The sequence below is a fragment of the Sorex araneus genome, chromosome 1 (assembly GCF_027595985.1).
Source record: "Sorex araneus isolate mSorAra2 chromosome 1, mSorAra2.pri, whole genome shotgun sequence".
Lineage (NCBI taxonomy): Eukaryota > Metazoa > Chordata > Mammalia > Eulipotyphla > Soricidae > Sorex > Sorex araneus.
In genome coordinates, this window is record NC_073302.1 from 397,048,748 (window position 1) to 397,065,887 (window position 17,140).

Below are 17,140 nucleotides of genomic sequence, written 5' to 3' on the forward strand. Positions count from 1 at the left end.
TAGGTATGAAAATTCAAAAGGCAGTGCCCCACAGAAAATATAGTTGACACAAAGACAGAGATATCAAATTAAGTGGTATCCTAGCTCCCAGGGATCAAAGCCAAAGTAATGGGGGAATAGAGAGTAGAAATAAAGGAAAAGCCCAGAATGTAAGCACTTGCTTAAGAAGGTACCTATTCTCTACACCAAAAACACCTGTTTCACTAGAGTCCGTCATTTCAAAAACTAAAAAGAAATATCAGAATTTCTCTCTTCCTTGCTTTCTCATGCACCATTACCTCTTTTATCTCTCCTTTCCCATACTTTTCCCCACAGACTTAAATTCTGATTCTTTTTGTTGTGTGCTGTGGTTGTTTGCTCTTATTTTTAAACTTTTCTGCTCCTGTAGTCAGTAAGATTTAGTTCAATAATGGAAAATTACTCTAGCAATATTCCTTTTTAGCTCTTGGGATATTGTCTTATGATAGTGATTCCTTTGTTTTTTTTTCTTCTTCCAAATCTTCTTTCAAATGAAATCTTATGTAGACACCAGACCATGAATCTTCCATCACCGAGAAGGATCTCTATAATTAAGGATTTGTGGGGCATCTCTCCCTTTGAAAAGTAGTCCCTGTGTGTTCTCTAAGGCCCCACAAAATAAAATTTGAAAAACACTTTTAAAGTAGCCTGAAAGTACTAATTTCAGTAAAAAATTATTCCAGTGTCTCCCTCATTAAAATTAGATTCTTAAGGCTGGCAGAGAAAGGAGAAAACAGGGAATTGCTCCTTAAAGTGTTGGAAGCTATTCTGAATCTTAGTGAAATTAATTGCAGTATTGATTTTCTTCTTTATTTCACTGCCCTGTTATAGCTTCAATTTTAAGCTTCTTATTTCTCCTCATCTTTACAGCATTTTCTGTGTTTCATATTATTTCAATGGTTGCCAAAGTGACTGCTTTTCTGGAGTAAAAAGGCAATTGACATTTATTTTCTGCCATGAAACATAGCCAGAACTAATTCTTACTAAAATTAAGAATTAATTTAAGTATTGAATTTAAGTTAAGTTTGATTTATAAGAATAATTCCATTTTAACATAACAGCATATCTATTTTATATAATCATTAAGACTGTCAGTAGTTTTTCAATATTTTTTAACTCTTTAAGATAAAGATCCCGTCCTTTCTGTTAATTGATTAAAATAGCATCAAGTTTAATTAATCCTTGTCTTAAATGATGCTAAAAGAATCTTTTTAGTTTCAAAGGAGATAATGTTTTAATTCAATTATTTTGAGTTATGTAGGTTTCTCCAATACTTATTTGAATTGTCAGTCTTATACCATTCAACGACAAAGGAACAACCATTACGCGACTATGAGGCAATGTCTTCTTTATTGTTCAGCTCCTAAAATTGAAGAAAAAGGTTTTATTATCCTGATGTCTCTAGTAGAAAACTAGGCACAGAAAGAAAGGTGATGTAATATAGGAAGAGATCAAAGCTATGCATTCTTAAATATTTTTTTGGTGTTGGTAATTTACCTTTAATAATGCTATTGATAAGTGGTGAAATGTGGATGACATTTCTTTAGTAATTTGTAAATTTTTAGTTTGTTTTTATCATTCTAGTATTTATATTAATGAAGATTAATAATACTTAATGTCTTACAAAGGAGAATTTTACTTTAAAAATGCAATTAATGTCAACTCAATAATTTTTCTTCTAAATGAATTTTAGACAGTCTAGGACTTTCACCTGAAAGAATAAACAGGACATTTATTAGCAAACAAAATGTGCCAGCAGCTCCCAATTAAATTATATAATCACTGGTCTGTTCAGTTTCAAATGAAATTAAAATACACACTGACATATATTGTGAGAACAAAATTAATACTGGCAAAGTATTGAATAATAATGTGCTGTATGCTTCTTAAAAATTAAACAATGTTTACAAAATATGTTATTGTCCCTTTAAGCTTCAAATCAACTATGATCTTGGAAATCTTATAATACACATACTCCAAGCAAGAAACCTTGTCCCTAGAGACAACAATGGTTATTCTGATCCTTTTGTTAAAGTGTATCTTCTTCCAGGAAGAGGGTAAGTAAAAACAAGTGATGTCCTTTAAGTAGTACATAGAGTAGTTTAATAAAATAAAAATGATGTTTCATTTTTTTTTCTTATTTAAAAGTTTCTTATTTCAAAGAAGCTAATATGTTTTCCTTAGTTTTTGCCACATGACACATTTATTTCCAACTAGTAGGTAAAATGGCATTAAAATTTTGTGGTGAGGCTAAGTGGTTCTAGAAGAGCTGTGATCAGAATAAAATCTGCTTTCATGAGAGTAAAGCAGTATTTCAATTTGAAAAGCCACTTGTGAGATAACCAACCACACTGACTAACATCTAAGGAATTGTTTGTGATTGATTTCAAGAAGTGTCACATTCCAAAACCTATTCCAGAATGTCTTTAGCAAATTGAAATCTAGTTTAAAAATGTAATTAATGTCAACTCAATAATTTTTCAGTGTTTGAATATTGGCAAGTAGCTGTTTATTTTTGTCAAAAATATGTTCTAGTCAGTAGCTTCTTTATGTATGTTTATGTGCATACTTGAAAGCATAAGTAATCAATACTGGGGGGCATAATAAAATAACTTGTGACTGATAATTGAAAGATTCTATTTGTTTTGTGTAGTTTATATTTAAATTCAAGAGTGGCATCTGAATATCACAATTTACTCAGAAATATTCTATTGTATACTCAGTAGGAACAATGTAATGATTTTCCCTTCACAGATATATTACTCAGCTTGAACAATTATCACATTTTGGCCATCATGTTTTATTTTTACCCCCACTCCCTCCGAGTAGATTTTTAAGTACAAAAATCTACTTCATTATAGGGTTTTGCTCCAAATATTTTAATGTATATTTTTTAAATACAAGAATTTTTTTTAATGGAACAAAAATCAGTTTAAAATTTTAATGATTGCTTAATTTTCCCACCGTATCAAAATGTTTTGTCTTTGGTTTGAAGACCTAACTGAAATATGTAGAACATCTTACCCATCTATAACAAACTACAATACATATTCTTTTCAAGTGCACTTGGACATTTGCTAAGATTGACTATCCTCTGACCCAAAAATTAAACCTCAACAAATTATTCAGAGAATGTTACATGACAGTTGTTTATTATTAATTTGAACAAAATTCAAATTAGTTACACAATGCACTTTGATCTCTGTTTATTAATTACATTACCATAAGTGTATCACCAGTTTCTGAGATTCAGTTTTCTTGTTGATATTGAGAGCCAATTTAGGTAGAGACATAATTTTCAATTTGTCAGGCTAGTCATAGTAGATATTACTCAGAAAATATATAAAAATCAGTTTACAGCCATTAATTTCTCTGCCTCAAGTAATTTCATTATGAAAAGAGTATTGTTGGTTTGGTGTCCTTGTTTTAATTTGTTGGATTTAAGACTCAATATTATAAAGCTACAATATTTAAGCTACATAGTTTAGGAAGTTTTGTTTCATGTTAATTATTATATGGTATTCATATAGTTATAGTTATAACTGACTTTTTTAAACCTGATTTTTTAACCTTATTTTATTAAACCTTATTTTTTAAATCTGACTGCAACAGCAGTTTGATAGCTTTATTTTGCCATTGATTCGGGATGATTATCTTGTGTTTTTATTTTATGACCAGTTTATGAGACAATAAGAAATCATGGTCAGGATGAATTTGATTGCCAGTTGATAAAGAATGTGTTAAAAATAAAGCATGCTTTTTATTTTCTACCTCTATTAATTAATCTGGAATATAATACTTTACAATATTTGGGAGTACTAGCTTGTTTTTGATAGGTTTTTCTTGAATTAGGAAATTTTACTTGAATAACCATAAAGGACAGGAAGGCAACATGAATTTATCCACTCATTCTTAATGAATAATACGGAAAAGTGGGGAATATTATGAAATAAAAACTGATTTTCTCACTTGAAACTATCTTTGTGCCTTTTGTCAGACCACATATGCATGCTAGATTGGATTTCACCAAACGTAGCTAAGTTGCTACTCTTACTCAATTCTTGATTCTTTCCTAAGTATTGCAGTGGACACTACCTTGGTATTTTCACATGTTTGAAATTTTATTTTCACTTTAGTTCTAATACTATTTTCTTCTTGTATTCTCTATGTGTTATGATATATTATTACTCTAATTTTTAATCTAATTATTATTCTATTTATTATTACTCTACTTTCTTCTATTCCTAACTGTTTTATTTCTGTCTTTTCTACTTTCCTGCTATATCCTTCACTCTCGATCTGGGATTCAATGCAGTCAAGTCATGGTTGTCCAGAATGCAAGGTAGAGTTGGATCTCTTTTAGTGTCAAGCTATACTATAATATCTAGAGATCTATATTTTACCTTTTTTTGTGTATACAAAACCTACAGTGCAATTTGCACTAATAATTTCTTTTCCTCTACATGTGATATCCATTGTACTGAATTAATAGCAAGTTTTCTGACCACTTAGGTACCAAATAAGTTTAGCAGATGTATGTACTAGAACATGGTAGACTAGAAAAATACCAAAACAGCAAAGTAGGCTAAAGTTTTTTTTCTAAGTAATAAAAATCTATTTTTAGCCTCTCCTGTGAACATAGTAACTTAATTTCTCTTGCATCTTTTATTGCAATTTTAAAAATTTTGAGTCACTTTTCAAAAGGAATCAACAGTTTTCTAGATGTCCATTAGTAGGCATATGTGTCACATTTCAAGGAGAGTAGTTATCTGGTCATCTTCTTTTTCTCACATGTGATATTCTGTGAGGGGATTGTTTTTGTTTTTGTTTGTTTTGCTTTTGTGTGCCACACCCAGTGATTCTCAGGACTTCCTCTTAGCTTTTCACCCAGGGATCACTCCTCACAGGCTGCAGAGGACCATGTAGGGTGCTGAGGATCAAATCCAGGCCAACTGTATGCAAGGCAATTGCTTTGCTGGCTATACAATTCACCAGCCACTGCCTCACAAAATTTTATACATACGATAATTCCTTAGGGCTGGAGCGATAGCACAGTGGGTAGGGTGTTTGCCGTGCACACAACTGACCGGGGTTTGATTCCTCTGTCATTCTCTGAGAGCCCGGCAAGCTACCGAGAGTATCTCGCCCACATGGCAGAAACCTGGCAAACTACCTGTGGTGTATTCAATATGCCAAAAACGGTAACAACAAGTCTCACAATGGAGACGTTTCTGGTGCCCGCTCTAGCAAATCTATGAGCAATGGGATGACAGAGATACAGTGATACAGTGATGCCTTAGCGTTCAGGTGCCTCAGGTTCAATCCCCAGCATCACACTGGTTCCCCAACATGGTCCCACAACTTGGTAGGGATTCCCCAAGAACCAGGCCTAGAGTAGCCCCAAACATTATTGGGTGTGCCCCATCTCCCCCACAAAAAAAAAAAAAAGATGTTATGATCTAACTGTTGTAGTCTCATGGCAACACAGTGCATCCTCACTTGTTAGCCAATATGGTACATAGGAAACTCTGATATAGACCATGTGCTATCATTTCCTATAGGCTAAGGCTATCAACATATAGCCATATGCAGTACAAGGCACATTTCATTGTACTATAAATGGCATCTTCTCTTTTGGGGAAGGTAAATTGTTTACCAGTAGCAACAAGGTGATGAGAGTTTTTATACCACCCAGAATATTAATGGTATAGAATTTGTTCAATGACTATGACATTAAAACTTCATATCCTTACTATTCCTGACAAACTATTTTCCAAAGAAGATTGTTTCTGATTTTCAAAAGACATAGTTATTTAAATATTTCAAAGAATAGGATTAATCCCCTCAGCCTTTCTACTGCCCAGAGTTTTTAATGACCTTGAAGCCATGTAATTATGGCAAATAGTAAATTTTGACGCTAAGAAAGTTTGCTAGTTCTGATTGAACAGCAGAGGAAGCCATTCAGTTTCTCAGAGGTACATGTGAAGTCAGTTCTTTTTTTTAAGAGTCAGTGTAAGGTCCTAAGAGTTGAACCCTGGCATTGCAGGATCTATTGGCTGGATGTGGCCTTGGCAGGCCCCAGTCACTGCTGGGCACAGAAAGCAGCAAATCTGTGGACCAGGGCACAGCCATCCTGTCTGTTTAGCCAAGTTGAATGTTTCCAGGGGCACCATGTGGGAAGATTTTCTTACTTAAACCTTTCAAAAGCCTTGTACTATCACTTTAGATCATACATTATCACTTTTTTTCAGGAACTTCTCTTCTTTTATCCAGGGAGTCTGGGGGCAGGGGTATTTTTGTTATGCTATAGATGGACAATATTAAATCTAGAAAAGCTGTGTTTTCTAAACATGAGTCTGGGAAGTCTGGGATTGCAATTTAGAAGATCTAAACATAACTTCATTGTCACATCTGCACCCTCTCTTTGACAGCTCTTGGTGGGAGGAGGAATTATAATGACAAAGTACTCTTACTTCCATGCAAAGCTGTGGAGGCCTTGAATAAGGTCCTTAAGATCTTTGGTTTGACTTTTAGCTCTGCCACTTAGAACGTGTTGAGTTTTCTCAAACTAGTTCCGGTTTTGCTCAATAATAATTAATTATAATAGCTACTTACTCCTAGGAATTGGGTTTAATACATGGACTAACTAGTGAATCAAAAGAAGTATAATGTCTGCCACATAATATGCTCTCAATAAATGGAAGTTACTATTATTGCTAGTAATATTTTTAATAAACTTTAGGTAGCCAATGGCAATTATCTACAAAATAGAGGTATAGAATGCTTGCTATTAGATTATGTCAGTTATTTAATATGTTAAAAATAGATATTTCATTATTAAAAACATAGCATTATTAAAAACAATTCTTAAATGTTTAAATGGCTTGTTAAATAATAATAATTTCAGTTGTTACATTTTCTTATATATTTTGATTTCCTCTTCCACACTGTTAATATATTCTAAGCTCTGAAATCTCAGGTGTCAGATGAAGTGAAATGGGAAAAAAGATATGGAAAAACTCTTAGAGTACATGTGTTCAATCTTTCATCTTAGATAATTAAGGAATGTAAATAAGCATATCTGAAGTTACTCATTTTTTTCATTTTTATTTATTTATTTTTTAAATTTTATCTCATCACACTGTCTGGCAAAGTTCAGATTTTCCCCATAATGAGATTTGCACTCACTGAAAGTAATTTTAGCTATTATGATACTTTGAAGTCCTATCCTAGATTGAAGGCCACTGTCTTTTATTTCAGTAGATTTTTTTTAAAGTGATACAACTTGGGGATGGAGTGATAGCACAGCGGGTAGGGCATTTGCCTTGCACGCGCCGACCAGGGTTCAAATCCCAGCATCTCATATGGTCCCCTGAGCACTGCCAGGAGTAATTCCTGAGTACAGAGCCAGGATTAACCCCTGTGCATGGCCAGGTGTGACCCAAAAAGAAAAAAAAATGTGATACAACTTGTTTTAAGAATTCAGTAAGTCGATAGTTATTCAGCACAGACTCCGGCAGACACTGTTGATTTAGTGTTGAGAATATAATCACAATATGACCTCAAGTAGCACAGAACAGGCCCAAACCACATTATTACAGAGGAAAAGAAAGTTTATAAAATTGGATGGTCTATTCTGATTTCTAAATTAAACATTCTCTAAGGAGCAATTTTGAAAATGATTGTGTCTTTATTGAACTCATTTTTTAATAAAAGGATATATGTAAATATATGTATATAAATATCTAATAAAGAAAACCAAATAAAATAAAGACATTCAGTATTTTAGATAAGTTTTTCAAAATTAAAAGGAATTATCATATGCTATTCTTTTTCAGAATTTCCTTTGAATTTTTAAAGTTGTACTCAGAATATGCTGCTTCAGAATCAGATAACTGAATTTCAAATATCTTTTACTCTCTATCTTAGAAGCACGTTGACTTAGGAGAAAATCATTGTTTAATAACAAATAATATAAGGAAAAGTAAATAAATGAATACTTTGGGGAGAATAAAGGTTATATGTATTATATATAAGCAATATATGTATAATCCCTAATGTCCCCTCTTGATTAGTTGATTTTCTCCTTTTCTTAATTGAAAATAATTTTTATTATTATTAGATACAAACAATTGTTCTAATATAGTCATTATTATAATCTTCCCAAAAGGGAATGTAGTATGTTACCCTGAGAGAAGAGAAACAAAAATGACCTTCACATTTTTTTCTCAACCTGAAATGATATTCACTTTCAAGAATACTCCCATTTGCGTATCTTCTACTTGACAATCCACAGAGTTTGAGATGGTTATAAGAATTGTGGAGAATGTTCAGTTGTGTAATGTGGAAAGATTTTGGGGATCCTTTTAATTCATTAGTCCAGTAGTTATACCAGAACATAATAGTTATAAAAAAAAAGTATTATTGAGGAAAATGCCTGTGTGACTATTTTCATGTACCAGGAAATTCAAATGCAATGGATTTCAAAGGATTTCTATGCTGTTAGTACAGGTCTACCAGGGCTAGTGAAGTCAGGCTCAGGAGTAAGATGTGTTGATACTGCCATTTATCCTAAAAACAATGAATATTTTGACTCTAAATAATTGGAAAATCAAACTCATTCATAAGATGGAAACACTCATCAAATGAACATCTAAATTTTTTCAATTAATATAGACTACTTCTGAATAAAAATAACTATATATACACATATTCATATATATATAGTTACTCTTAGTTATTCTAAAATGCTCTCTTAGATTATGGCATTCATAATTTTCCTAAGAAACTATAAAACTGACTTATGTAATATTTGAGTATTAAGTGACCAAAGTGAACCCAATATATAATAATTTTATTATAAATTAAATGCATGTAAAAATGAAGGTAAAAAACTTCAGTAGATAAAGAAGATGAACCAGATACTCAAGGTAATAAAGATTATAATTAAGAAAACTGATGTATTTGTCACATTATATTATGAGCCTAATCGTTTATTAATCATTTATAACATGTTTAAAAATGAGGAATGATGGGGTAAAAGCAATAGTACAGAGATAAGATGCTTGTCTTACATGTAACTTCTCTGAGGAGAGATTCCTGAATTCAGTGCCAGGAATAAGATCTGAGCACTGACGAGTATGCATCATCTCCCCATCGCACCCCCCCCCAAAATTAACAAGGAGTCAAGTTTCTGTGTGTGAAGTCTGATCCAATGAGTTATAAAACCTTGCTAACACATGTAAATGCCTTAATTTCTCTGAGATCTTCTGTAATTATTAAATAGAATAATGAATGATACCTATTACTTTCCCTGAAGATTAAATGAATTATCCTCAGAGTAAGAACTTAGGATTCTGTTTTGGGAGCAAGTAATCATTTAATAAAAATTAGCTCTTATTGTTTTAATGAGCTTAAAGTGCTTTATAAGTATTTTAACAGCATGAATCAAATACATAATGATATGTCAATACAATTAAAGAGAGTTTTTGCAAGTTTAAGCTATAGTGGAGTAGATTTCTGGTATAGAGTTAGCATTCAATACTTTCTAATAAATGTAGATAGAAAAAATAATTAAATATACATTTGAAAATTATATTTGTAGGTCAAGAAAAAATGGAGGCTAATAAATCTTTTGAACATGATTAATTATGAAGAGAACATATAACTCTAGCTAATATTTTATAAAATATAAAATATGGCATGAATTTCTTGTTATAACCTTATGCATAACTTGAAAAATACGGCAACCTACTAATGACTATTTTATCATGAATATTGAGTTGATATGATTTTCTAATGCTTTCAGCATCTAATAACTAAGCCTAAAACAAACAGAAACTTTAAAACTCATACTACCATATTTTTCTTCTAAGAGTACCTGTTTGATATCCTTATAAATTTGAAAATTTGATGCTAACCTTAGAGTAGTCACATATATCTTTCCTATGTAATCATTTAAATCATCAAAAAGGATAAAATATAAAGGAACGTGGTTTACAAAAATAACTTTGGATTTTTGTTACAAAACACTTCAGACATTTAAATGATATGAAACACCTAGATGTTTTTGCCATTCAGTTCTGTCAAATTTCGACTCTGCTATATTGCTTTTTGATTATTTTAAAAGAAAAATTATTTTGGGGCTTGACAGGTAATGCAATGATCGGTTCATTAGATAAAGTTGCTACTTTATCTCAAAATATATAGCACTGTCTTCCCGTTGTTCATCAATTTGCTTGAGCGTTGTTCGATTTGTTGTTACTGTTTTTGGCATATCAAATATGCCACGGGTAGCTTGCCAGGCTCTGCCACGCAGGTGGATACTCTCAGTAGCTTGCCAGCCTCTCCAAGCAGATGGAGGAATCGAATCTGGGTCGGATGCTTGCAAGGCAAACACCCTACCCGCTATGCTGCTGAGCTCAGAACCAGGAGTAAATCCTGAGCATCGCTGAGTGTGGCTTCCCCAAAAAAGAAAGGGGGAATGATTGGGTCAGAATCTAAACATCCATGGCCTAAGCAAGAGGACTGCAGCTAGGACTTGTCTTGCACACAGGCAACCAGGGTTCAATCCTCGGCATCCCTTAGGATCCCCCGAGCACCTCAAGAGCTGATCCCTGACTCAGACCCAAGAGTAAGCCCTGAGTATCGCCAGATGTATCCACCCTTCCCCCCCAAAAAAGAGATTTCTCATGTGAACACAGGAGGCATTAAATATATTTGTCCTCAGAGGATAATTGCATCTATACTGCAAATAATTTGAGGGAATTATAGATGCAATCATGTGAAGAAAAGGAACTCTCACAGATAATAGATTGCGGGCAGAAAGAATAAATCTCTACATATATTTTGAGATCTGCCCACAATCTATAATCTATGAGTCCCTTTTCTTTAAGTGATTGCATTTATACTTCCCTCAAATTATTTGCAGTTTATCTTGAATGAAAAAATCGCCAATTCATGCTTTTATTAATATTAAAATTGATTATAAGTGCAAAGAGTACTTTTGTTGTTGTTTTAACATTGGATTCATTTCACAATGACTGAAATGTGAGGTCTTTGGACACAGTGGCTCATAATCTTGCCCACACATTAGACTGACCCAGAAGAGTTTTAGGATTCTGGTGCCCAGCCTTACCTCAGTCCTATTAAATCACACTGTTTTGGGGTACAAGGGGCAGAGAGCTAAGGATACACTGCTGAATACACCTCCTCTCACTGTTAGAACTCAACCCAAAGCGATTTCAATTGCCATGTTGGGGAGTTACTACCCTATATATGAGTGACTGTGAAGCGAGAAAGCAAATATACTGTAGATGTCTCTAAAAAAATGTGTGTAGTGTATCTGGGTCTTGATTCTTAGTAACTATGTCTAGAATGGATAGCTAAATTAGTGGAGCTACAATAGGCATTTCAGGTCTAACAGTGCTTCAGTTTTCTGAGTTTGGGGATTTTTTTTCATGACTTATAAACGAAGATAAATGAAAGAAAGTAACAGGAGTCAGTCTGCCCATAGTATAGAAGATAAATCCAGATCCAAGATCAGAATCCAGTTCATTAGAGAAAAGTAACTTTAGAAGTCCAGCTATATGAAAAGACCACATTAGTGCCCACCAGAACTCATGTGTTAAATGGCACCTGAGATGTTAGCCTAGGAAGAAAATCAGATAAAGGGAGTGGGGATTAAAGAAGTATTTTGTGTAGTCACATAGACTAATAGCAGTTCATAATTTCAATTGCACTAATGGTTGATGCAGCTCTAGATGTTTCATCTAACTTAAATAGTATCAGTTTTGGAAATGTTTTTAAATTTGCAGTACATGAGATTCAAAGGATGTTCAGGCACTGTGGAACACATTAAGGATAAAAGCAAATGTTCCAGTTGTAAGGAATAAGGAAATATATTTATTTGTTTTATTATTTGTAACATGTTACTAATATAAAAGTAAGAAATTATGCTTAAGATCATATTTGTAGCTAGTTAAATATCCTGCTTTACTGAATGAGATTTTATATATATATATATGCATATGTAGTAATATCAGTAACAAATGTTTTTGGACTTTCACCTATAATAACAGACTTTAACATTTTTTTCCTCTGTAAAAACCATTATTATAATTTTCTGTGAGTTCAAGTGAAAGAATATATGGTTTTGCTGATATGAGGAAAAATTATTAGAAAACACCAAATTATTACCTATGAATAATAATCGTAGTCAAGATTATACTGGTATTAACACATAGTTTATATAGTTATCACCTGTACTTAGTATAAAATTTCTAAATTACATGTTTATAGGACATAGACCTAAAAGCTTTTCTGTAAAAATTACTGCAGAGGAAATATAACTAAAGGAAAATAACACTTTTTATTGCTATTGTGCATTCAACTTTAATGTTTCAAACAATTTAACTAACATTTAAGACTGGCTAGTGAGATGATATTTGGTTTGAAAAAACTATCTTTTTAAAAACTCCACATGTCCTTCAGGTTGACTATGAAGTTATCAGTTAAGGTGAATAATCAAGATATCTATTTCTTTTTTTCCAATATAGTGCCGAGTATAAGAGACGAACTAAGTATGTTCAAAAAAGTCTTAATCCTGAGTGGAACCAAACAGTAATTTATAAAAGTATCTCCATGGAACAGGTATGCAATGATTATTTTCTGTGTGGTAGATTAGGTTAATATAAGCATAGCAGTGACAAAATTTTTAAAAGATTATGATTCACATAAATTTTTCTGTTTTTATTTTATTTTCAAAAAACAATTGAGTAAAATACATGTAAAAAAAGTACTACTTGAAAGGAAATGGGGATATATGGTAAAAATATATTTAAAGATATGCTAAAAATAAATGTGTAGCACTTCACATACTGTCATAAACCGAATAGTTAATAAAAATAAGAGAAATGGAGCATTTTTTTCATTGATTATAAGAAATTTTTAATATTTTAGACAGGACTATACATCTTGTATTTTGAAGAAAACTATTTACCAGCTTGTAGTTATTAATTTAAATTTGGCCAGTCACTTTTCTTCTTGTTACATTGATTGACACCTGTTCAGTAGACATAGAACATTGTTAAGTTTAAGTGTATCACATGACTTTATAATATGTACATAGTACAAAATATAGTAGGCTATGGTTTGACTTTTACAAATAATATCCCCAAAAGAAGATTCAGTGAAAGAAATGAATTTCCTTCCTTATAAGTTCCACCATTTCTGCAAATATGGACTCTTAAGAATCTGACATTGTGGAACGAAACCATAGCGAAGATGATATATCAGGGACTAGGAAAAAAATATTATCACCACAAATCATTGATTCTATGTCCAATTGCATGAATGTACTTTCTTCTGCATATCTTTATGTGATAAGTTTAATATGTAACATAAAATACCCAAAAGTTATTTGAATTCAAAAACAAAGAACACTTTGAATTCAGAAACAAAGAACACAAAAATCAAATATGAAGAAAACAACCATAAAGAATAACTTATGAATGATCTGTCTTCCAAAATAAAACATACGATTTGGCCTTTTAAAGAGTTTTGATTTGATTGTGAATAATTTAAGGTGCTAGAGAGACCGTGCTTAACCAAACAATTGCCTTGCAAACTGCCAATCTCGTGTGAGCACTGCATATGGTCCCAAGAAGCACTGGCAGGAGCACTGCTAGGTGTGGCCACAAAACAGGTTAAGTTAAATTTAACAACAGAAATAAAACAGCCCTACCACATTTTAGGCAGTTTTCAAAAACAAAAAATGTAAGCCAAATATTTTATCTGAATAGCTTCGACTTTTATTGCAGATCATGAATTCCAAGTATTGAAAAATAGTTATGGTCTGACTTCTGTTTATAGTGGGGTACAGGAGGAAAATGACAGAAATTTGCTAAAGGTGCCATTTTATTTACAAAATCATGAGGTCCTTTAGGATTTAATTCTAAGTTAAACTACATGTTGTTGATATTTTATATGATATTTAATATAAATCAAATCTATAGATTAGACTGAGATAGTATACATATAAGGAAGCCAATGAAGTGGAGATAAATGTCTCATACAAATGCAATGAAAATTTCTGAGATGGACTGGGATTGATAGCATTTTTTCTTTCAACTACAGCTCAAGAAGAAAACACTGGAGGTTACAGTCTGGGATTATGATCGTTTTTCTTCCAATGACTTCCTTGGCGAGGTGAGTCTGATCTTCTTCCCGTGTTTTCATTGAAAATCTTCAACTAAAGCATGCTATGAAATATATTTCTTAACTTTATAACATTTGTTGGTGGAAAAATTTCTTTGGTGGATAGATTTTTTTTTTTTTTTTTTTTGTGTCTGCTTTTTTTTTTTTTTTTTTTTTTTTTTTTTTTTATTGTGGAAAGTTACAAAGTTACAAAGTTTTCAGGTTTAAATCTCAGTTATACAATGCTCGAATACCCATCCCTTCACCAGTGCTCATATTCCACCACCAAGAATCCCAGTATAGCTCCACCCCGCCCCCTCACACCCCAAACACCCCCACGCCCCTAGCCCCCCCACCCTAAGCCCCCCCCCCCCGCCTGTGTAACTAATAAATTTCACTTTACTTTCACTTTGATTGCATACAATATTTCAACAAAACTCACTATTATTGTTTGGAGAGTCTCTCCCCTAAAGTCAGACCTGCTGAAAAGGAAGCATTAGGTAATTTGTTTTCCGTTGCTGAGGATGAAGAAGTGTGAGGTCGAGTGACCACACTTAGCGGCCTCTCAGTTTTGGGTTTCCTGATATATTCCATGAGTGTACAAATAGCAATTTAAGAAACGGTTTTACTCTACTAATTTGTATAATTTACAGTTAATTTGTAAGATGAAATATTAGCTGCTTTGATAGAAAGTCCATGTGAAACAAGACCACTGGACCTTCTCTTGCATGTTCCATGCTGTTACAACCAGTTGAACTAAACTTGATCTTAGACAGGATTCTCTAGTCTATGATGTAATAACCCATTTTATAAAATTGATCTATTCTCATACCTTGAATTCTTTTGATGGGAGAGAACACAATACACAATGGAGGTTCTTGTCAATAACTCCTGGCTCTGTGCTCCTGGATATTTTGGCAGTGTTCAGGAAACTATATGCAGTGCTAGGGATCAAACCGAAGTCTACTGCTTCAAGACAACAACTATTAGTTATTATAGCTTGCATCCCCATGTATCGAATTCTTATGTTTATATAATCTTAGAGTATATACCCCTTGTGCTACTTTTAATTTATTTATGTTTTATCCAACCTAAGATGCCAGCAACTATAAAATTCACCCTTACTTATCAGCTGCTAAGAAAAAATACTGCTGATGAAATCATGACATAATACTTGCTCATCATCTGTTGTTAGCCATATTCCTGTTTCAAAATAGCATTTTTTTTTTGGCTTTTTGTGTCACACCCAGCAATGCTCAGGCGTTACTCCTGGATCTGTACTCAGGAATTACTCCTGGTGGTACTCAGTGAACCATATGGGGTACCAGAGATCAAAACCAGGTCATTCATGTGCAGGACAAAAGTCCTGCCTGCTTCAATATTGCTATGGCCCCCAAAATAGCATATTTTAAAATCACTTGTATCACTTGTCATACCGTAGATCTTTGATTTGCTCGAGCAGGCACCAGTAACATCTCCATTTGTCCCTGTTGCGTGCTAGTTATATTTTAAAAATAAGAATAATAAATTACTATTCGATTTTTTTCCATCTTGTTCCTCATGTAAATAAAATCAAACAATTGGCTAGCCACATGCTAGCCAAAGTTAAAACATAGATGAAGACACATAACAGAAAGCTTTTATTTCACGAAAAACTAAACTTACAATCTTAAAATTTCTCATCATCTCCAAAGAATTTGATTAATAAAGTTTTTTATATAATTCAATTCAATGTGCTGTTTACAAAGCATTTCACGGGATATTATTCACAGTATTATAGATAAGAACAAGAGAAAGATGCCCTCAATGACTTATATCCTTAGATACGGAGCAAATCTCAGGAAAAAAATGTAAATGATGAATTCTAGCTTAATCATAAATGCCATTGACTATTTGCATTCTTTTTGCAGGTCTTGATTGATTTATCTAGCACATCTCATCTTGATAACACTCCTAGGTGGTATCCTCTCAAGGAACAGAGTGAAAGCATTGACCATGGAAAGTCCCATTCCAGTCAAAGCAGTCAGCAGTCCCCAAAGCCATCTGTCATCAAAAGTAGAAGCCATGGTATCTTCCCTGACCCATCCAAGGGTAGGAGAAATTTTAAGTAGAAAAATATCTTGTCTATTCGTTCACATACTATCGTCTTCATGAATATGTATTTTTCTTTCATTCTTATGGAGGCTCCATGATTTTCAACACTATTAAATAGTTTCATATAGACATCATTCCATCACCATAGTCTATACCAGAGTGTCTGTTTCTCTTTATTATGTCCCAAGAATCCTTCCCATTTCCCTTCTCCCTCTGATAGGTAAACAACTCTCCAAGTTTGTTTTCATTTGGGGTGGGGGTTGGTAGCTGGTAGCTTTAGGACCATACCTAGTAGACCTAGTAGGGCTCAATTCTTACTCCTGGCCCTGTGCTCAGGAATCACTCAGGGCAGGGATTGAGGGACCATGTGTGGTGACAGGGATTAATCCTGGGTCAGCTGTACAAGGCAAGCACCTACTATTGCAATGTCTCTTCAACAACCAGTTCTGTTTCGTTCACCATTTGTTGCTCTCTTACTATGTTTCTTTATATCCCACATACGATGGATTCATTCTTTATACATCTCTCAGCTTCTGACTGGCCGCTCAGCATGATTTACTTAAATGGAACTTCTAATTCCATTCACATGGCAGCAAACTGCATGATTTATCTTTTCTTATAGATGAGTAATACTCCATTATACTTCATTATACTTTATCTCGTAATACTACCCAATTACTTTATCCAGGCATATTTTTATGGGTACTTTAAATTTTGATTATTTGGACGATAATAGCATAACATTCAAAGCATGAAATTAGGAGAAATGGACTTAGTCTTAGATCAGACCATATTTATTATTTATCTTCACTTATTCTCAATTTTTGTAACT

At 33.1% G+C, this 17,140-nt stretch overlaps 1 protein-coding gene across 5 annotated transcripts in view; it reads left to right on the top strand.

The window, feature by feature from the left end:
• PCLO (piccolo presynaptic cytomatrix protein) overlaps positions 1-17,140 on the top strand; it is a 365,554-nt gene that overhangs the window by 275,420 nt on the left and 72,994 nt on the right. For all 5 annotated transcript variants that reach the window (XR_008628418.1, XM_055124435.1, XM_055124440.1 and 2 more), the window contains exons 15-19: positions 1,951-2,075; positions 4,334-4,360; positions 12,576-12,669; positions 14,155-14,226; positions 16,125-16,305. Coding sequence is in view for 4 of the 5 variants with exons in the window: in XM_055124435.1 (XP_054980410.1) it covers positions 1,951-2,075; positions 4,334-4,360; positions 12,576-12,669; positions 14,155-14,226; positions 16,125-16,305 (499 nt within the window). In the remaining variant the exon portion in view is untranslated. The remainder of the gene's footprint in view (positions 1-1,950; positions 2,076-4,333; positions 4,361-12,575; positions 12,670-14,154; positions 14,227-16,124; positions 16,306-17,140) is intronic.